At 39.6% G+C, this 22,648-nt stretch overlaps 1 protein-coding gene across 2 annotated transcripts in view; it reads left to right on the top strand.

Annotated features, from left to right (window-relative positions):
- Nucleotides 1-22,648, top strand: part of cnpy1 (canopy FGF signaling regulator 1) — a 51,875-nt gene that overhangs the window by 18,616 nt on the left and 10,611 nt on the right. For both annotated transcript variants that reach the window (XM_033044304.1, XM_033044298.1), the window contains one exon: nucleotides 13,026-13,141. In XM_033044304.1, the coding sequence (XP_032900195.1) occupies nucleotides 13,026-13,141 (116 nt within the window). The remainder of the gene's footprint in view (nucleotides 1-13,025; nucleotides 13,142-22,648) is intronic.

The raw sequence follows: 22,648 nt of genomic DNA, 5'->3' as shown, positions 1-22,648 counted from the left end.
GCACGGGTTATTGATTGGGGACGATCAGCCATGATCCCAATGAATGGCGGTGCTGGCTCGAAGGGCCGAACGACCTCGTCCTGTACCTATTTTCTATGTCTAAGTCATTAAAAGGTTAGTTAACTTTAGAATTAACAAATTTTTTTCATTTTCTTGACGTTCGTACAAAGTAGTTAGATTTTTACAAAATAATGTTCATTTTGAAGTATATCTAATTGAAGTTTCTTGGATGCGGCCTTATTAGATACAGCTAACTTAATGCGGCATTCCAACATGAAAAGGTTCCCCACCCCTGCCTTATGGTGAGGATAACCAGCCCAGAAGAAGGCCAATTGAGGCTTCTCTAGCGGATGTGGTTGCTGACTATTTAAATTAAACAGGTGAAGAGAAAACAAATTGATTATGAAAGATCTTAAAATGATTTGGGAACATATGATTAACACATCATAACATTGGAACAATAGAAAAATAATACTTGTAATAATGATAAAGTGTTTGTAGCAACTTGTATCCATTCATTTCTTCTACCTGAATAGCACAATCTCCTTTGTAATAGCAACTCATCTAACCTACCCCTTGACTCTTCAGGCATGTTGCTGGTGTCTTCCACTGTTACGACTGACATAAAAAACCTTTTTCAATTCACCTGCCATTTCTTTATTCCCCATTACTACTCATTTTCCAATGCCCACTCTTGCCTTTCTTTTATTGTTAATTTATCTGAAAAAACTTGCTGTCCTCTTATATCATTGGCCAACTTCATATTTCATCTTTTCGCACAACACCTTCCACACTGGCCTATCATGCCAGGGATACGTCCGTGCCCGGGTGCGGTTAGAAAGGGAATACGCCCTGTCCACAGGCACCGTGAGAGAGTTCCGGGACCGCTGGGCTCCCCAGGGTGTTGAATGTATCCTTGATAAGGATTGTATCATAGTTATATAGCAGTTTACTATGGATATATGTTTATATTGTATTATGGTGGTGGGTTCTGGCTTGTTATATTGTAGTGTAAATATTATTTTTTAATAATTGAATAAATTTTTTGATTTAAAAACAAAACAAAAACACTGGCCTACCATGTGGGACCTTGTGAAATGGCCTTACTAAAGTCCATATAGATAATGTGAACTGCTCTGCCCTCATCAATTCATTTGGTAATGGAAATGTTCAGGAAAGCCTTGAGACACGACTTCAACATTTCAGATAAAATCAGCTTATCTTTACAAATACACATTAGCCTAACAGCTAAATGGAGTACAAATAATCGGTAATCAACAACTATTGGTGAATAGCTTTGTACTTCCCATTTCTATTTACGGAAAATTTGTGTTTAAAATAAAAAATGAAATAATAGACACAAGAAGTGTCCTTCCAGAGGAACAGAGGGTCTTTTCTTTATTCTCCTTCCCGATGCCCCCAAAATGTTGCAAAGTTTCATGTGCACGGAAAAGCAGGCAAGAGAACACTGCGTTGTTCTCTTGTTTCTTAACAATTGTCGAAAGCAATAGTTCTGCATTAAACCATTCACAACTTTCTTTGATTAAGAGGGAGGCATTCCATACACTGGTCCTTGCACCATGCCAGTCAGCTTCCTTCACATCAACTGTACAACTCAGTAACTCCTTTTTCTACTTCGATATATACTTCCTGCATCCATTACTTTATAATAAGATCTTGCACAAAAAGATCTTGCACAATACTGCTCATCTCTTTCATTCACTCAATCCAAGGCAAACTGACCGGCAATATTATTTGGAAGGTACAAAAGTGAAAAGTAAAAATGTTTCTGTTCTTAGGGGTTGGTGTTGAATTGCGGTGTTCAAGAGCATAGGCTGTGGATTGATATTCCTTGACAAACATGTTGGAAATCTAAAACGTGATTCCATTCAGTTTTAAATGGGTTGCACTGAAGTTGCAGTATCTTTTTTAATTATTCCAAGAACCTCTAGCCTGCATTATTTAAATCTCTTGCATCATTTCTCGTTTTAAGGCGGTGCAGAATAGCATTATTTTATATTTGTGTGTTAATTGTCAGCCATTTGTTTGAATGTGGTAATGATAACACTTCAAAAGCAATTCACTAAATGCCATTTGACAAAATAAATAGTATGATCCTTTAAACAGTAATGAATACCATACCAAGGCATGTTCTTTTCTGGTGAGAACATTCTGATGTAATGAATCCCCACAGCCAAGTGGGCCCCTTTGGAATATAAGGTAATAGAAGGAGCTCCAGAATTTCAAAAGCAAAGGTGGTTAGTGAATAGGAAGGTGGATAGACTTGTCCTTACTATGTACAAGCTTCCCAAGGCAATAAGAACCACTTAATTACAATAATAGACTACCTTATGGATTGAAATTTTAACAAACATTAAATCAATTTTCAAAATAAAGCCAGAATGCTCAAGAGAATGGGACAAAGCTATATACTTCATCAACTCCACGGCATGAATAGTACCATTGACCCCAAAGCCGTTAACACCATTTTACCCCTCCCTAAAATGAGAAAAGATATAAGAAATTTAAATAATGCCGGTGAGAGGGTCTTCATATTAACCAAAAAGTACTGCGACTTAAATAATCCAATATTTAAAAACAGAATGGAATCACATTTTAGATAAACAAGTTAACCAAGTAACATCAATCCACTGTCTATGATATTGGATTGCATAGCAACACCTACCGCAAAGAACAGAAACTGTTTATAAAAAATAGTAGTGCCTTGGGCACTACTTGATACTGTTGACTTTACTACCATCTGCATTATCCCAAACTTCCAAGAAAGTACTGGAGAAATATCAGAATGAATTATGTTTGTGATGCTATGCTTACCTATTATACATAAAATGTATTATCAACAGTTAAATATAATTTCTAATCTTGATTTGTACCATATTTTTTAAAGTATGTAGTGATTTTCATTTAACAGATGGCCAGGAAACAAAACAGCTCATGGCCATAATGACAGAAGGCACTTTCATCACAGTTAGATGAAATAGACAAAAAAACACCATTGGCTATTTCTAGGAGGTGAAAAATTACGAATGTGTTTTTTAAAATCTGTAGTTTAATATCACACAGTAAATGAGAGGAAAACATTGTCAAGCCAAGAGCAGAGCTGCAGTGCAGTTATGGCTTATCAAGCAGGCAATGAATGGGCACATTTTAGACAGACGTCTAAAATGACCGTACGAAGATGTTGCCAGGGCTTGAGGTTCTGAGCTATAGGGGGAGATGGGCAGGCTAGGACTTTATTCCTTGTAGTGCAGGAGGCTGAGGGGTGATCTTAGAGGTGTGTAAGATTATGAGGGGAATAGATGGGGTGAATGCACAGTCTTTTACCCAGAGAAGGGGAAATCAAGAAACATAGGTTTCAGGTGAGATGGGAAAGATTTAATAGGAACGCAAAGGCCAATATTTTCACACGGAGGGCGTGGTGAGTATATAGAAAGAGCTTAGAGGAGGCAGGTACTGCAGCATTTACATTTAAAAGACATTTAGATAGGAAAGGATTAGAAGAATATTGGCCAAATGCAAGGAGTTAGGACGAGAGTGTATAGGGCATCTTGGTCAACAAGGGAAGTTGGGTCGAAGGGCCCGTTACTGTGCTGTATGACATCCATGTTGATTTTGTCCTAAAGTCAGAAAATACACAATATGGTAACCATATCTCCAGTGTTGTAATGAACAGTATCAAAAGTACAAAACTGTGAAAGAGGGAGAGAACTAATTAATTCTGTCACTTGAAAAACGAATGCATGCACATATGCCGGTCTTTTGAATTTATATCATAGGAACTCATTCTTATCAAGGATGCCAATAAATCAAGCATTCTTAACCTAGAGATGGCTTGTAGGTAGCTTCCTAACACCATCTAGTAACTGAAAACCAACCAAGCAAATCCAATATCTTAGTGCGGTAACATAACACATGGTGTTGCTTTCAGAAATGCGATATATTTTATTACCAACTGAAATAGGGTATAGTTTTGAAGCTTCTGTTCCAGAAAAGAAAACCTATAGAATTGTAAAATACTTGATAAACACGCGATGAAGCCATACAATTCATTAATTGCTTGTTGCACTGCAATGATAAAAAAAACAAATGAAACGCAAACTATAAAATGTGCCTTTAAAAAATCTTAATGAAGTATTATCACCAGTTTGTTCTACCTCTGAAACAAAACTAGAAAATGCTGGAAACACCCAGCAGGTCAGACAGCATCTATGGAAAGAGAAGTCATCAATGCTTCAAGCTCAGGACCCTTGGTCAGAACAGGGAAAGAAACAAAAACAAGTTTGTGTGAAGGTTGGGAAGGTTGCCGAGGAAAAATAGAATGCAACTACAGATGTTCCTCAACTTACGATATTTTGAATTTACGATGGTCCAAAAGTAATACACAGTCAGTAGAAACCGTACTTTGAATTTTGATCTTTTCGACGAGCCAGGCGCGGAACTGATGCACGGAAAGTGACAGGTCGACAACCAAGTCACCAAGACCAGGGCAATTCATTGACCGACTCGGCCGTGACTGGGTGAATGATGAGTTGGCATGGGTGCTGGACTGCACACAAAGCCCAGCCAGCGGGTCAGTTGTGGAGTTTTGACCCGGGCGCCGGACTTTGCGCACGACGTCCGTGCAAAGTCTGGCGCCTGGGCCTAAACTCCTCAGCTGGCCCGCCAGCTGGGCTTTGTGTTCTGCTGCACGCGAAGTCCAGCACCCTGTCCAACACATGAACCGATGATCGGCCATGAGAAGGAGACTTGGTGGTGTCGGCCGTAAGCGAAGGTCCGACATCTAGCTGGGCTGCCGACCGACGGGGCCACAGGTGAGGCACTGCTGCTGCACTACGTCGGGACGGGTGAGGCGGGGACGGATGCGGGGCTCCGATCTGACAGTCCCCTCGACCCGAGTCCGCCTTCTGACGGGTAAGACATTGCAGCCCCCGGGAAGGCATTGCGTAAGGCCGGGAAAGAGGGAAAGAACGGGGGAAGAGGAGAAACTGAACAGTTAAAACTTGATATCTTCCTGAAGAACATTATGCCTGCTAAACAATCAACAAGTGTTGATGCCCTAGTGCCTTCTCCCACTATTCTTGAGCCTTATCAGAAGAGAGATAATGTTTAGTAGGTTTGGTGTATTAAATGCATTTTCGACTTACGATATTTTCGCTTTAAGTCCAAATTCCAGATGTCAGTTACATGCATATTAAATTTCTTCCTCTTTGTCATGATTTGTTAATGGCAAAGCTGTGGGACATGCCCACAGTCCAGACTCTGAATAGAATAAGAAAATCCAAGTCAAAATAATGACAGACTATAATAGCCATTTCCGATACAGAAAGAAAGTTGAGGGTTTGATAGTCTGGAAGGCTCCAAAATGCCCAGACAGAGGAGATGCTGTTCCCTGAGTCTTATGTTGGTTCTTATTCTAACTGGGCAGGAGGACATAGATATAATTCATAGTGGGAGTCAACCAGGAGGTCAAGTCATGCCTGCAGATGGAACATAAGTGCTCTGCAAAGTGATCAGCCAATTGCTTTTGGTTTCTCCAATTCAGAGGAGGCCGCTAGTGAATATTAAAGGTAGACAAAAGTGCTGGAGAAACTCAGCGGGTGCAGCATCTATGGAGCGAAGGAAATGGGCAATGTTTCATGCCGAAACTTCTTCAGACGGAACATTTTAGTTTAGAGATACTGCGCGGAAATAGGCCCTTTGGCCCACCGAGTCCGCACCGACCAGCGATCCCCACACATAAACACAAGCCTACACACACTATGGGCAATTTACACTTATACCAAGTATACAAACCCATGCCAATTAACCTACAAACCTGTACGTCTTTTGACTGAGAGGAAACCGAAGATATCGGAGAAAACTCACACGGAGAACGTACAAACTCCGTACAGACAGCACCCGTAGTCAGGATCGAACCTAGATCTTTGGCGCTGCTAGCACTGTAAGGCAGCAACTCTACCGCTGCGCCACCTTGCGCACCGTGAATATTGAATGTAAGACAAGATGCACAAGTGAATCATTGCTTCAGCCTATAAGGATTGTTTAGGTTCCTAGTTGATAGATAGGGAAAAAGTGAAAAGTCAGGTATTGTATTTCTTGCAGTTGCATTGGAAAGTGCAGAAGAATAGAAGTGGTTGCTGAGACAGAAGAGGTCAGTAACAATCACTCTGAAACATTGAAAGGAGGGGAACGCAGTTTTGATGGTGGAATGTTGTAACTGTTAGAAATTATCAATATTTTTTGATGAATTTTGGTGGAAGGCAAAGTCTTGGGGAAATCTGTTCTTGCTCTGTATAAAAAGAGAGAGGGCAAGAGCAGACATACATTGGATGCATTCAAGAGCTGTCCACTGCTGTAGATGGGAAGCCATGGTTTAGGAAGATATTTCAGTGGCACCGATGCTGAATGTCACATCACCAGAGCAAATGCAACTGAGGCAGAGGAGCTGGGAAACTCGCTCTATCAGTTCTTCCCTTTGTTCTACCCACCCCACCTCCATTTTCATCCCTTGTGAAAACAAACTTGTTTTTTTTAATTTCCTAGTTCTGAAATATTACTTGTTTTCTTACCTCGTATGTCAAGAGTGTTTAATTGCCGCATATACTGACAATAAAACAATGAAATTCTTACTTGTAGCAGCCTAACAGACCTGTAAATACAATATGCACAGATACTTAAGAAATTTAATAAATTAATAACCGTAGCACTAGTGCAGCAACAAAAATCCTTAGTGCAACTAAAGACAGTCCATAGATGTTCACAGAAGCAGAGTTGAGTGTTGTGTGAACATGCTTGCCTTTGGGTAAGGGTATTGAGTACAGAAGTACAGGGTAGTGTATTGAGCACAGAAGTTTGGACATCATGTGGTAATTGTGCAAGACTTGTGTGACTGACCACACTTGGAGTACTGTATGAAGTTCTGATCGCCCAGCAATAGGAAGAATGTCATTAAGTTATGTGAGTTTACAGCCTTGAGTTATAGGCTGAGGTTAGATAGGCTGGGACTTTATTCTTTGGAGTGTTGGAGGCTACGAGTGACCTTATTGAGCTGTACAAGATCACGAGAGGCATGAATAAAATCTCAGTTCTTCAGGTTTTTTTGTTTTTTTTTTTTTTTCTTTTTTTCTCTCTCTCTCTCTCTCTCTCTCTCTCTCTCTCTCTCTCTCTCTCTCTCTCTCTCTCTCTCTCTCTCTCTCTCTCTCTCTCTCTCTCTCTCTCTGTCTCTCTGTCTCTCTGTCTCTCTGTCTCTCTGTCTCTCTGTCTCTCTGTCTCTCTGTCTCTCTGTCTCTCTGTCTCTCTGTCTCTCTGTCTCTCTGTCTCTCTGTCTCTCTGTCTCTCTGTCTCTCTGTCTCTCTGTCTCTCTGTCTCTCTGTCTCTCTGTCTCTCTGTCTCTCTGTCTCTCTGTCTCTCTGTCTCTCTGTGTCTCTGTGTCTCTGCCATGCACTGTCAACTGTGGGACCTTATATAGACAGGAGTGTGCCTTTCCAAATCATGTCCATTCAATTTAATTTACCACTGGTGGACTCCAATCAAGTTGTAGAAACATCTCAAGGATAATCAATGGAAACAGGATGCACCTAAGCTCAATTTTGATTGTCATAGCAAAGGGTCTGAATATTTATGTAAATGTGCATTTCAGTTATTTCTTTTTAATTACCTTGCAAAAAATTCTAAACACCTGTTTTCGCTTCTTCATTCTGGGGTATTGTGTGTTGATTGTTGATTTTAAAAAGTGCATTTAATCTATTCTAAAATAAGGCTGTAACATAACAAAATGTTGAAAAAGTTGAGGGGTCTGAATACTTTCTGAATGCCCTGTATCTAGAATGAGCTACCAGAGGAAGGGGCCAAATGCATAAAAATGGGAATAGCCCTAAATGCCAACTTGGTCAGCATGGAGAAGGTTGCCTGAAGGTCCCGTTTCTGTGCTGTAAAGCTCTGACCCGGTAACATATATGGCCTTGTTTTTGGCTAGATTTGGGCAATTAACAGGGGGCACAAAGGGGCAGGTAGTAGAGCTGCTGCTTCACAATGCCAGAGGCCTAATTTCAATCCTGATTTTGAGTGCTGTCTTTTGGGCTCACTGTATTTCAAATGTGCTTTTGCCTAAAGTCGTTTGAAACCTAAACAAGACTTCCTTATGTTGCACTCAATCTCCCTTGCAATAAATGCTAACATTTAATTTCCCTACCTTCCTACTTGTTGTACCCATTTGTTAGTATGCTGTATCTCATCAACTAGTATATCAAGATCCCTGTGTGTACAGTTATTTGATCTGTGCAGAAATAGCTTGGGGTCAGGTATTGTTTAATTCCTGTGAAGTCACTTGAAATGTTACTGTGTTAGAAGTCTGATAATGGTTTAGCTAAGGTAGTGTAGAGAAACAAATTTTGAGGAGGCGTTAGATGTGGAAAATGGCACAGAACACAGTGAGAAAATTAGACTACCGCTATGTAGTTTCTTAACTAGAAATGAATACTGGAATAGATGACACAATACTGCTCTTGCACTTTATGGCAAAGAATAAAATAAATGGCATGATTCCAGCATCTGCGGTACCTTGCGTCATCATTTGATTTTTTAGTAGAAAGGAAGATTCTATTATATTTTAACCAGCTGATTAAAATAAGTGTAAAAATATGAAGTTTCTGGTTAATGTTCCTTCAGAAAAGTAAAATATGTTACAAACTCGCATACATAATTTGATCGTATTTCTAATAACTGAGGTGAAGTACACATCTCTGAGAAAAAACAAAGATTTGAACATGTATTCCCATAGCTTCCTACTTCATGATGTTGCATAAAGAACTAAGTTAGAAGCTTCACAGAAACCAATGAAACAAATTTAAATTGGTTTCCCTTGAGTCTTGGGACATTCTGCATTCTCTTAAAAGCCAGTAACAGCCTTCTATATTCCCCTGGAGAGTATAATCCAGCCATTTTTCTTTTCATTATCCTGTCTGCCTCCAAATTGTTTGACTTGTGCGTGCTCTGAAGACCCAAAGAAGCCGCTTGCATCAGCAGGAGTCTCTGACAGATTGGATTTATGTTCTTCCCATAAACCTTTGCACTTTCTGAAAGCTCAAATATAAAGAAATGATGTTGAAAGAATTACAGTCTAAGGAAATAAATAAATATAATCACATTTAAAAAAATAAATCTTTGCCTGTTTACTTCTGAGAAAAGCTAAAGGTGTTTTACTTAAAGCATAAAAGCTTAAGAAAATATTTTAGAACTGTGGTCTCAGAGTTAGTGATTCTGCCATGCAATTCTGGTGCCCCAGTTTTGATGCTGACACAGGGTGTAGTCTGTGTGGAGTTTACTTGTGCTCCCAGTAACTGTATGAGCTTTCTCTTGCTCCTGTTTCCTTTCACATCTCATAAACTGGTTGGTAGATATATTAGACAACAGACAATCCCCAATTGTAGTTGAGTGACGGGAAAATTGGGGGGAGTTAATGGATATGTGAATGAGAATAGTTACAGGGAAACACATAGGGGAATGGGGCTAGCTCTGGGGTGTGGGTATAGACTTTTGGATGGGCTGAATGGCCGCTGCTTTTGTAGTTCAATTATGATAATGAAGGTGGGGACAAGGATTTTGGCAGCAGAAAAAATTAGCTGGTACAGACTATCATGGAAAATAGACACAAGCTGAGTAACTTAATGGGTCAGGCAGCATCTCTGAAGAAAAGGTATAAGTGGCGTTTCAGGTTGCGACCCTTTGGACTAGGAGTCAAGGGGGATGAGAGATATAGACAGTACTTGGGAGATATGAATGGAAGAAATGTAAAAAGCACAAATGATCAAGGAAATGTGGGGCGTTGTTGGGTGTGGGGTCAGTGACAACGAATAAACAGAGGAACTCAACAGGGCGACAGTGAAATTAGTACTAGGATGGGTGAGGGACGGAGAGAGAAGGGGATGCAAGGGTTACTTGAAGTTGGAGAAACCAATATACATACCAATACATACGTAAGCTGCCCAAGTATAATATGAGATGCTATTCCTGCAATTTTCATTTGGCCTCACTCTTAACAATGGAGGAGGCCCAGGACAAAAAGGTCAATGTGGGAATGTGACAATAAAGTATTCCATTCCACACATGGAACAGAGGATACAGATCATGAGGTAAGAGGCGTGCAAGTGGACCTCTGTCTCACCGGAAAGAAGTGTTTGTGTCCCTGAACTGAGATGAGGGAGGAGGTATAGGTTCAGGTGTTGCATCTCCTGCGATTGCAGGAGAAAGTATCTGGGGGGGGGGGGGGGGAAGATGGGGCTAGTGATGGGATCCCGTTGGAGATGTTGAAAATGTTGGAGGATTACGTGCTGTGTGACGGCTGATGGGGTGAAGGGTGAGGACGAGGGGTTACTCTGCACCTGATGCGAATGGGCAGGGGGAGCAAGAGAAAAGCTGCGGGGTAACTAGGAGATATGTGTGAGGGCCTCATCTATGAAAGAAGAGGGGAACCTCCATTCCCTAAAGAATGAGGACCATGGAAGAAACGGATTTTAACAAATACCTAGACTGCTAGTTCTTAAGCATTTTACAGAAGACACGTGGGTTCACAGGTACTCGAGTGATCTTTTGTTAAACAATTGTAGTTCAAATTTCACCCCTGCCTCCTTCAGCAGAATTTGCCTAACCAATGGTGGGTGGGCATTGGTTAGGCAATGTAAGCATGTTCATCATCACTAGGAAATGACATTTAAACAAAAAAATCAATCTTCATGTTTGTCTTTTGTCTTCCCAATATTTTATGTAATCTTTGTGGATATCTTGTCAAATCATTAAACTTTTACCATTTTCTAATTTATTTTTTATAATATCTGCCTTTCCAAATCTTCTGCAACTGTCCCTTTGATCATTTCCTGAGCACTGGGACATCTCTGGGCAAGGTCCCACTGAATGCAAGAACAACATTCTAGTCACTAAAAAAGTACGCCTGCGGGCCGGATGATTTCGGGCTATGGGCCGGATCTGGCTCGTGGGTCGTAGGTTGCCGACCCCTGCCTTAACAGTACATTCACACTGCCTGTATGTAAAGCATCAGCTGACATCACACTGATACAGTCGCTGCCTGCCTCAGATTAAATATATTTTTACACATAAATTATGAATAAAGATAAGAAAATGTTTCAAACGCAAGTAATATTTTCTTATTCCAGTAGCAAACACAGTAAGGATTAAATGAAAATAATAAATCTTTAACTTTTTGAATATCTCACAATTGCAGATTAATGAACTGAACTGGGACTGTGTAAGTAATGTGTGAACACCAGAACAGCAAGGAAGCTATTGACAGAATTCTAGATTAATTCATTGGTGGAATAGTTAACAATTTATTCACAGTTTATACAGCGCTGCGTTCGCTTTTTTCCCCCTAATGACTTTTGACAAATCCCATGATTCCTTGCGTTTATCGGAATACCGAACTTGCTTATTACCAGTGTTTGCACTTTCCATTCAAGTCTCTGATACCCTCTAGAGGGCGCCATACTGTGTATCAAAGAATAAACTGCAAATCGGGAAAGGGATTTCTTGCTTTCTGTAAATCGTATTTTTGCAAAGACCAAAAATTAATAATGGTTGCATGCTAGTTTTTGATTTGTTTTAAATTAAATATTCAAATACATCAGTAGTACAATTGCTGTCTCCAGTTTGCAGAAAGTCATTGGGTTTTAAAAATTTCACACATTTTGTCATGAGATATTGACTGATTTAATTCCATTTAAATCCATTTCATTACATAAAATAAGCCATAACATAATATTTTAAAGTTTGATTTGTGCTTTCCCCTTCATTGGTTAAAAAAGTTCCACATAGCTGCTTTTGTTAATTTGTGTTGCTGTATAAAGACATTTTATTGGTGGATTGTAAGTAAAATGTTTCATGAAGCATTGCTCCAACAAAAAGTTGAGCAGAGTTAGTTGATTAAATAAAAGTTGAAGTTATCATTTTACAGCATTCTGTGATTGTATAGTTGGGAAAGTAAGTTTCCTTGCCAAAAAATACCAATGAATAGTTTCTGAACATCAGTACTAATAAATGTTTGCATGTTAGCTCATCTTGCCTCGCAGGAGCAGCAGACCTTTAAGATAGGTGAATATGGAAAAAAATATTTTGGACTGAAGTCCCTGTACATTGTGGCGTTAACTGTGTCTTGGGAGACTGCAGTTCGTGAAGCGCATGAACGCAAATGTCTGACTTAGCAGCCGAGGCAGAACAACGCGGCTGGAGTACCCAAGTGCTCCCTGTAGAGGTTGGTTGTAGACATGTCAACAACCAGACTCCTGAAGGGAGTGGGAGTTCAAGGACAGGCCTTCCGGCAAGCCGTCAGGTCGCTGTCAGAGGCTGCCGAGCGAAGCAGCAACTGGCTGTGGCTGAAGAGGAAAGACTCCAACTGGGATGGAAAATGACCAACAAGAGGGGTAATATGGAGGGGAGCGCACCTGGGGCACCAGGTGTTGCTGTTGAGCCCTCTGGAGGTGTCGAGGGCCTCTCAACGAAACACCAAGATAGGAGGGTGCCCACCTGATGACCCCAATGAAGTCTTTATCCCTACCCCCACTCAAGATATTAAGGTGCCAATTATAGTAGGGATTGTAATATCAAGCCGTATAAGCTTAACTGTTGGTTACATGTTCAATTGAGGCAGCTCGAGGTCAATATGATATGGAAATAGATAACAAAAGCAAATTACCATAACGTTGACCAGTAAAATGTTTTTAAGATTAAATATTTCTGGTGTAAAAGTGAAAATATTAATGTATCTTTAAATTGCTTTTTTTTACAAATTGTAAGAGTAAAATTTGGTAAGTTGGATCAGTGTTGTAAAATAGAATACTGGAAATAGCATTGATATGTTTTCATCTTTTTTTATGAAAAGATGAGCCAGGCTTTGTCGATAATTCAAGCTTCCAAAAACAGTTCAGAGGATCAATTTTGTCTTTGAATACAAACTTTCTTTACTGTGTTTTAACATTAATTGCTTTTCATTTAAGTTTGCAGGGCATTAGTAGATGAAATAGACTGGGCAGTTAAGAAAGTGGATCCAAAAAAGACAATTCAAGTGGGATCTTTCCGAATTAGTCCTGATGGTTCTCAAAAACCAAATGAGGTATGTGTATTGCTTAATATGCATAATTTATAGCCATTTATCCAAGCAGCAGTGGTCCACAAATTTGGTAACCTTAATCATATGGGGTAATAGAATATAAATTGAATTTACCCCTGGGAAATGGATTTTTTTTGTAATATGTTGAATGTATTTGAATATATGAAGTAAATAAAACATTCAAAGTATCTAAATGAAATAGAACAGAGGAAAAATCCAAATTACTCCTTCAACGTGACACTTGTATATTTAAAGTTAAATTTGAATAACGGAATTCCATACGACACATTAAGATGACATTCTCTAAAATGAATTTGGACTGTTATTTGCCGTGTACTTTTATTTTCTTGTCATTGAAGTTCAATTCCCGTTTACTTAAATTCACTTAATCTCTGTTATTGTATGAATATTTAATCAAATTTGTATTAATGGTTCAAATGGTTCATTAATTGAAGGTTAATTCCGCATTAAATTTACATCAATTTTCATCTGTCAAACAAACTTTTTTTCGATGAAGTATATTAATAAGGTAGGAATTGTACAAATAATACGCATTTGAAATCCGACCTACCGTTTTATTAATATTAAGATCTATCTAACCAAACAAAATACTTTAAAATATGATGCATGGTGGATAAAGAAAAACAAATCTTCAAGTAGATTTAATCTGCTGTGTCTATAATATTGTGACCATAGTTAGAAATACTTTAGAATGTGCTGTTTTTCTTGGGAGATCTTCAAAGACACAATTTAGATTAAAAAAAATAAGGGAAAGGAAGGAAGTTAAATCTATCTAAAGACAGATATAAAATCAGATTGCAAATCGATGCATCAGAGAACAGTAAGATTATAGAAATGTAATCTGAACATGAAATTTGTAATAACTTGGAAATAAGACATTGGTGAAAATATATTATGTGCTATAAAAGAGAATGCAAGTCTTTCATGAATGTTTCAGTAGTAATGATAACTAAGTAAGTAATTTTTATTTATATAGGACATTTAAATCAACTTGCGGTAAAACCAAAGTGCTATACATAGAAGAAATTGGGTTTCCATACATCCATACAAAATAAAAAAGAAAAGACACAACACACTATAGAATTTAACATGAACGTCCCCCCACAGCAGAATCAACATTTTCCACTGGGAGGGCAGTAAAAAGTTCAGTCCTCTTCCTCTGTGTTCACCTGTGGTCGGGGCCTATTTGAGGCCTCCGCAGTAGCCGCAGCAGAGGCTGGATGATTCAGGCCCTCTCGCCGGGATAATGGAACTCCGGCGTCGGAGAGAACACTCTCAGCGGCATTGGAGTTCTGAATCGGCCGCTTCCTACCGGAGACCGCGGCTCCCAAAGTCCACAAGCCGTGCTGAGTGGAGATTCACACTGACGATCTCGTCGAAACATCCCAGGCCTCCGTGATGATGATGTCAGCGCCGCGTGCAATTGGAAGCTCCGCAACCACAGCTCCGCGATGTTGGAATCGGCGGTCTCAGCACTCCGGATCTTACCACCGTCCCTCGGTAAGGCATCACCCGTTCTGCGATGGTGCTTCAGCACTGCGCTGCCGCCGAAGCTGAAGTTCTGGCCGGTCCCGACAGGAAACGCCGTTCCAGTCCAGGTGGTAGGCCGCGAGGAGGGAGCGAAGATGCGGCTCGGAGGAAAGACGCATCTCTGACCAGCAAGGGACTGAGAAATACAGTTTTCCCTTCCCACCCCCCACATAAATGAACTAGAACACCTCCACCAAAACTTTTAAACACACTAAAAATAAAAAAAAGGGTGAAAGGACATACTGCAGGCAGAGAAAAGGGTAACTAAAGGAAAATAAGGCTGACCAGCAAAGATCTTCTGTTGGAAGCAGGGGTTATAGCATTGGAATGTGTACTTTGCATCTATCTTCACTGGGAAAGACTGAAGCAGAATTATCCAGATATTTAAAAGCAAATGGGAATAATTGGAAAGCTTTCAATGAATTGAAGCATACACAACAACTATATGTTTTTAAATTCTGTCTTTCCAAGCAAATATTTTATTAACAATTGAATAAAAAACACACCCTTTGGCCCAACTTGACCATGCCGACCAAGATGCCCCGTCTATGCTGGTCTCACCTCCCTGCTTTTGGTCTATATCACTTAACTTTATTAGTGACGTGCCATGTTGGCTTGGTTAAGTATTTTTATGCCAGGATCAATGCCCTTTGGTTGAATACACATTCAGGACTTGACATATAACCAAAACTAATGGTTATCCTCTATTTCTGTGGAACTATGTATTTGGAAATGCTACTCGTTGAATTACTGGCACTCTCTACTTCTCCCATTGCCCTAGCCGGTATTCCTTCCTTAATTTTATTAAAAAGATAGATTGATACCACAGGTATTCATTGTTTGTTCTAAATCGGTGACTTAAAATTAAGCTTGGTTTAGAAATAAATGAAAATGCATGATGTTCTCAGCAAACTAAGCCAATTTCTGCAGAGAGAAAAACAGTAATGTTTCACATTCATGACCTGAGTAGTGGTTGGCTTTTTTTTCCATAGATATAGTTTGACCTGCTGAATATTTCCATACTTTTGTTTTTGATTTCAGATTTCCACCATGCCTGTTTTTTTAAACTCTGTAATGACAGCTTGTTTTCTTTCTCAGCAGATTATTGTTAGTACCCACATTTTTGTAGACTGCCAGCTCCAGTTACTTAGAGTTGGTAGTAGGTTACCTTCTGGAGTGACTGATTCAAGTGAGTGTGCTGCTGGGCCATTTGGAGGACATTTTCTCAGGCAGCTATATTATCATAAATGAGGTATAGATGGCAGTTTACTATGAGCATTTGTAATTTTAAACTAGTATGTTGAGTCAGCTTATTAGTAGCCTCATCGGTCACCTTTACTGATATTATTTTGCTTATGAAAACACTGAACTGATTATGTTTTCAGCCAGACATAGTTGGATTGCAACTCTGATTTGAAGTTTGATCCAGGAATGATTAGTAATTCCTTGATACACTATTGTAGACCGTGTTACGATGCTATATGTATCAGTCATTTGTGCTGAACAAAATATATAATTTTATTATTAATTTTTAGCAGCAAGAGGTGCAAAAAAAAGGCTTGCCAAAGATTATGTGGATTTAAGAATGGAACTGACGCCCAGCAGATAAAAATGTTTGTCCTGGAAATGCATGTGACTTCAAAACTCCCACTATTGTAATCAACACTTATTTGGCTTTGTACAAAGGTTTATACAATATTATTTGATATAAGGATGTCTATCTTTTTACCTCTTTGTAATAATGTAGTTCACTTTAATGTATTTACAGTAAAAATAAGTTTGGCTGAAGTGCTTGACATATACACATTCTGGCAGCAACTTCAGGCATGGCAGTTGTGCATGAAAAATTGGAAACTGCAGCATAAGAGATATGTATCTCTTCGCTACAAGCTGCAATGTCTCGTAGTTGGCTCCATGTTTTGAAATCATTAAATGCTGTGAAGTTCCTTTTGGTTGCTCTTTTAAATATGAACTAAGCTGCCACAAAGTTGGGTCCATTTCAATTCATGTTTACATTTTATTGGCACAATGAATCTTATTTCCTGCTGTTATTTCTTGCAAATTAACGGACAAATTCAGCTTGTATTTTGTAATTTGTTTGTATATGTTCTCCCTGTGACCATGTGGGTTTTCTCTGGGATCACCAGTTTCCTTGCACATCCAAAAATGTGCAAATTAATGGCATGATTGAACACAGCAAATTGCTCTGTGTGTGTGAGATGAATATCTTGGGTTGGGATAAGGGGTGTGGGTAAGGATGAGGGGTGATGGAATTGATTGGATTGTGAGGTTAGGATAGGATTAATGTAAAAATGGGTGCTTTATAATTGATGCAGACTTAGTGGGCTGAAGGGTCTGTTTCTGTGCCATATCGCTCTCTGATTCTATTATTTGTTTTTCTTTGAAGTTTGTGGTACTGCTAATTTGTTCTAAGATATAGGGGAATATGGCAAGTCTGTAATCATTGCTGTAACTTTCAGCGGTAATTGGTTCCAGTTGCAAAAAGACAATAAGCATTCAAGAAATGGTAGAAATACTGAGAGAGTACGAGGCTGGTTCATGATGTGAACACAGCTTATAATGAAGCATTGGAGAAATATTGTTAAAGTGTAAAAGACCTCTGAGGTGAGTTTCTCTTATCAGAAAGGAATAATGTGTCAGTCAAAGGTTAATTCACTAAAAAGTTTTTTAATCAACATATGGAGTAAAGTGTTAGCTTAAAAACTTGGAAGCAAAAATCCTGAACTTGTTTCATAATTAGTCATTGCAGTGTTCCGTTGCAGATGTTGCTCAGATTGAGCAACTGGGTACAGGGATACTCTGAACTGCAAATGCTAGTTTGCAAAAAAAGACACTGCTGGAATAACTCCGGCCATGCAGCATCTCTGGAGAACAGGGATAGGTGACATTTCAGGTCTGAATCCTTCTTCAGACTGCGTACTATAGTCTTAACCAGCCTTGTGGATGATGATGAAGCTTTGAATTAGGTGAACCACTAAGAGGATGCATTGTCCTGTGTTTTCAGCTGTTACAATTAAGTCCCAGTTGAATGGTGTTAATTCTGCTCCTGTTTTGAGAGAGGTAGAGAAGGTGTGAATGTTGAACGTATTTTAATTTCATTAATTTCGTAGCTTTTATAGAGTACTAGACCAGGTGTGGACCCGTTGGACCCGTTGGACCCGTCCCCAAGGCAATATTCCACCACTGACCCATAGCCCCCCCCATCCCACTGCATGGGCGCGGCTGAGGGGTTCCTGTTGTGACGCCAAAGATTCTTGTTGTGACGCAGGTCACGGCAACCCTCCCCAAACTGTGCCTCGCCATCCCTCTTCCTACCCATATCCTCCATTCCCCCTCATCCCCCAGCACTCCCTGCTCCTCCTCTTCACCCTCCCTCTTCTTTCCCCTCTCCTCCTCCCCTCCCCCACTCCCTCCCTCACTTCTCCCTCCCTCTCCTTTCTCCTACCCTCAGTCACTCACTCCCTCCATAACCCCTCTCCCCTCCCTACCCCCTCCTCTCCCTCTATCTCCCTGCGCCCCCACTGCCCACCTCCCCCCTCCCCCACTCTCCCTCCTCACCTCCTCCACTGCCCTCCTCCCTCCCACTCCACCCTCCTGTCCCTCTATCTCCCCCCCCCTCCCCCCCCCATCCTCCTACACTCTCCCTCCTCACGTCACCCACTTTTCCCCATCCTCTCCCTCTATCCACCTGCTCCCCCACTCCTCACCTGCCCCCTATTCTCTTCCCCCTCCCCCATTGTAAATGAGATTTGGGATCCTATTGTGACGTCAAATGCTGCTCACGGGCAGGGCAAGTGGAAAATGGTTTGAAAAGTGTTTTTTGTTAAGATGTCAATAACTTGTAAAATATAACATCAATCCAAACGAACCTTGTTTAATTTGCATCCCAAGACAATGGTAAGGTGGGCCAAAAATTGTAGCGCTATCGTGTACCGTTTTGGCGGGGTTTTGGAATATCACATCCACGCACGCATACAAACAAACAAGAGACTTTTTTTTAATAAACCTCCGATGAAGCTTCTTCCCAAAATAAAATCTTCAATAGAATGATAAGGTGCTGAAGGTCGTCACTTGGACTGCTCTGTTTTTTGCCAACTCTTTGTGCAATGTTCCTGCCTTTTGCTGATAATACTGTGAAACAGTTCTCTAAGTTGTATTATTATTACTGACTGCTATGGTGAATATAAAATTCAATTCCCGTGATTGATCTTTTGCTAAATAGTGGCATGAATTTTCTCTTTAAAATTCCTCCTTATTATAAGTCACTTACAGAAGTATTCCAATAGTGTGACACCATGTCTCTGCATTTTTGACACTGGTATTTTTATATGAATTTTGATACCACTTTGCATACACCAGATAAATATTTCATTACTTGCAGGATCTTTTGTTATTCTATTTCTTCATGTCATCATTATAGACAAATGAGATTTCAACGAGGTTTATCTCTATATTATGCTTTACCTGTAATAAATGATGCATTCAGAGCTGGTAGTGCTTCGTCAGAGTAGGAAAGAACTGCAGATGCTGGTTTAAATCGAAGGTAGATCACAAAATGCTGGAGTAACTCAGTGGGAAAGGCAGCAACTCTGTCCCGCCCACTCCCCTGACATCATTCTGAAGAAGGGTCTCGACCCAAAACGTCACCCATTCCTTCTCTGCAGAGATGCTGCCTGTCCCACTGAGTTACTCCAGCATTTTGTGATCTTTTCTTAAGAGCCTTGTTGCTTTAAACCATCATTTTTTTGTTAGTAAAGACAAACAAAAACTGCATTGGTTGGTGTCATTTATGACTTGGAAGCTTCTAAGGAGTCTAACCCCAATTCAAATATATAATGGCCCTTTTCTTAAAAATATATAATCGTGATGTTAGATACTGTAATAGAATTAGTTCAAATAATTAGAATGAATCACAAAAGTTAAATGGGCAGTAATTCCCACTTGTTGCTCTCTGGTACGATGGACATTGCCAATTTGTTGCTTTTGTATTTAGCTGCTGGTATTAAGAACTGGATATTTGGCAAAAAAAAAAGGACACAATGCTAGAGTAACTGAGCGAGTTAGGCAGCGTCTTTGGAGCATATGGATAGGTGACGTTTCAGGTCAGGACTCTTATCCAGACCCGAATTGGCCATATAAGAGAGAGGGTGGTGTTGGAGAGATATTACTCTGACTGGAGGACTGTGACTGGTAGTGTTCATAATAGTAAACCACTCATAAAGAAGGAATGTCGCAGACAAAGACAAATACGTTTTTTATACTTAAGGTTCCATTTTGAGGCACTTTAGATAGTGGAAGCAAGTCCCTCACCAAATAGGAAGTATCTGGACATTCATTTGAATAGCGAAAGCATGATGGCTATGAACCAAATGGTGATAAATGTGGTTTGCATTGATGGATGCTTGATGGTTGGCATGGACATAGTGGGTTGAAGGGCAGTCCATGCATTTTTATCTGCACTTTATCTGCAGCTGTAACATTATATTTTGCACTGTTTATTTTCTCTTTGCACTGTATGGTATGATTGTCCAGTATGATCTGTCTGGGTAGCACACAAAACAAAATTATTTGCTTCCAACCTGATCTAATTCTGCTTCACTGTTTTATTCTAAGAGCCTTAATTTTGTTAACCAACCTTTTTTATGTGAGCAAAAAACAGAAAACACTAAACATTCATCAGGCACAGTCACATCTGTGGAAAGAGGCAAAGTTAACATTTCAGATTGAGACCTTATAGAAACATTTTATGTTTTTATATCAGACTTCCAGAATCCACAATTATTTTTGTTTTTTTTACATGGGTCTTTATCAAATGTCCATAGGGACAGTGTCTACTGCATTCCTTTCATCAACCTTTTCTGTTGCCTCATCAAAATATTCAATCAGGTTAGTTATGCACAATTTGCCTCGAGCAAATCTGTGTGATTCGTTATTAACTCGAACTTAAAATGCCTATTAATTTTCTTCTTAATTATTGTTTCTAAAAACTTCCCCACTATGGATGTTAACCTGACTGATGTTTAATTATCTGCTTTGAGCTAGCATGTTATTTTGACCCAAGATAAATTGGAAGATCATGAAAAATCCTGCTTTGGGGCAACCCTTCTTGACCAGGTGAATTTTAATATACCTTTTTGTTACCACCTCGCCATTTTTTCATTCCATTCAATGTCTCTTCACTTAAAATAAGATTTTGATATGATGTGCACTAAAGTTGATGATTTTACATTGATATTCTCCATCCCAGGAAGCTGTGAAAATAAAGAACGATACAATGAACTGCAGCTATGCCCTCCTATCCTGCGCACGGATTGTCTTTTTGGTCCATAATTCTCATTCTGTTTGAAATAGGTGTACCAAATCCCTTTCAGAAATTCTTCCCTTTGCTTTGTTTAATACTCAATCAGTTTAGGGGTAATTGTAGTCTCCCAATATCAGCATGAAAGCAATTGGCAGGGAGTTCTAGTATTTGGACTGTAATGATGACCAGTGATATATTTCCAATTAGTTAATGTTTTGTAACTTGGAGGGCAACTAGTAGGAGGGATTACCATGCACCCACTGTCCTTATCTTTCTTGTGATAGAGGTCTTGAGGTGCCATCAGGGGGAATAACTGCAGTACATTTTGTTGATATGCACTGCACTCTCTATATGCCAGCAGTGTGATGACTAGAGCCAGGATGTTTAGGCAAAGGGGCATAATAAAATTACAAAAAAGACATGTAAAAAGGCATTTATTGACATAAAAAGGCATTTATTTCCACCACCAAAATATGGTTAAAAATGATAATATAAAGGTATTCTACATTAAATGACCAAAGTTGCCTGGTTGCACATAATTACTAGCATTTTTTTTTCAAATTATCTGGTGTTAAGCTCTGCCGTCTGCCAGACAGAATATGCTTCAGTTGTGAAAAACTTCTTTCTACCTCAGCTGAGGTCACTGGTGCATACCCGAAACAAGCTCAGACTCTATATTCATGTCGATATCTTGTGCATTACAAACAACTACCTTTGAGAACTTTAGCAATGTTTTGTATTTCTTCAAGATCTTTGTTAGCTAAAATCATTCTCTCACATTTTCCTTGTATGCCTTTACCCACATCGCCAGGAACGTTACGAATATCATCAGTTACTTTGTTGAAAACCTGCAAGTTATTCACTAATGTTTTGCCATGTTTCTCAAGGGAAGTGATAGCTTGTGGGAAGTTTGCAAAATTGGAAGCAATAAACACAAGACTTTTTCTGCAACATTTCACAGACGATCCTGACTGCAGCAGATTCTTCTTCTTCAAAACAGTTGACAATTTATTTTATCTTTTCAAAATTTGCAGCATAGTAGAGTACAGCAGAGAGCCATGTGCCCCACCTGATCAAAACGGGCTGAGGAGGTAGCGGAATCTCGGGTGCCATTTCCTTGAACAACTGCACATGTGACGATGCTTTGAGGAAGATTTTCTTGACATTGGAAACTAGGCGATCGACATTTGGAAACAAGCTATGTATGTGCTTGGCAATTCTATGAAGTCCTTGAGCAAAGCATATGAAATGCAACATTTTGGGGAATAAAACTTTAAGTCACGAACAGAAGACTTAAGTGTTTTATACCTTCTGACCAAAGTACAACAAGTGAAGATGTAAACAACTGAGCAATAGTTGAGCTGTTTGACTTCTCCATTACTTCTGTTGTCAATAAATACTCCTTTGATGGTTGACCTGCCTCCAGTGTACGGATGACCACATTGGCAACATAACTCCCCACAACATCGGTTATCTCGTCTATTGAGTTCCATATTTTGTTGCATGCAACTTCATCTCAAATTTTCTGCACAACAATGTTGAAGTTACTGTCAACATAATTTTTCCGTAATGATGACTCGCTTGGTCTATGTTCCTCTGTATTTCTCTAACAAAACCTCTGAGAGGTTTGTTTTCCA

The sequence above is a fragment of the Amblyraja radiata genome, chromosome 2 (assembly GCF_010909765.2).
Source record: "Amblyraja radiata isolate CabotCenter1 chromosome 2, sAmbRad1.1.pri, whole genome shotgun sequence".
NCBI lineage: Eukaryota > Metazoa > Chordata > Chondrichthyes > Rajiformes > Rajidae > Amblyraja > Amblyraja radiata.
This window is presented reverse-complemented; position numbering and strand designations above follow the sequence as displayed.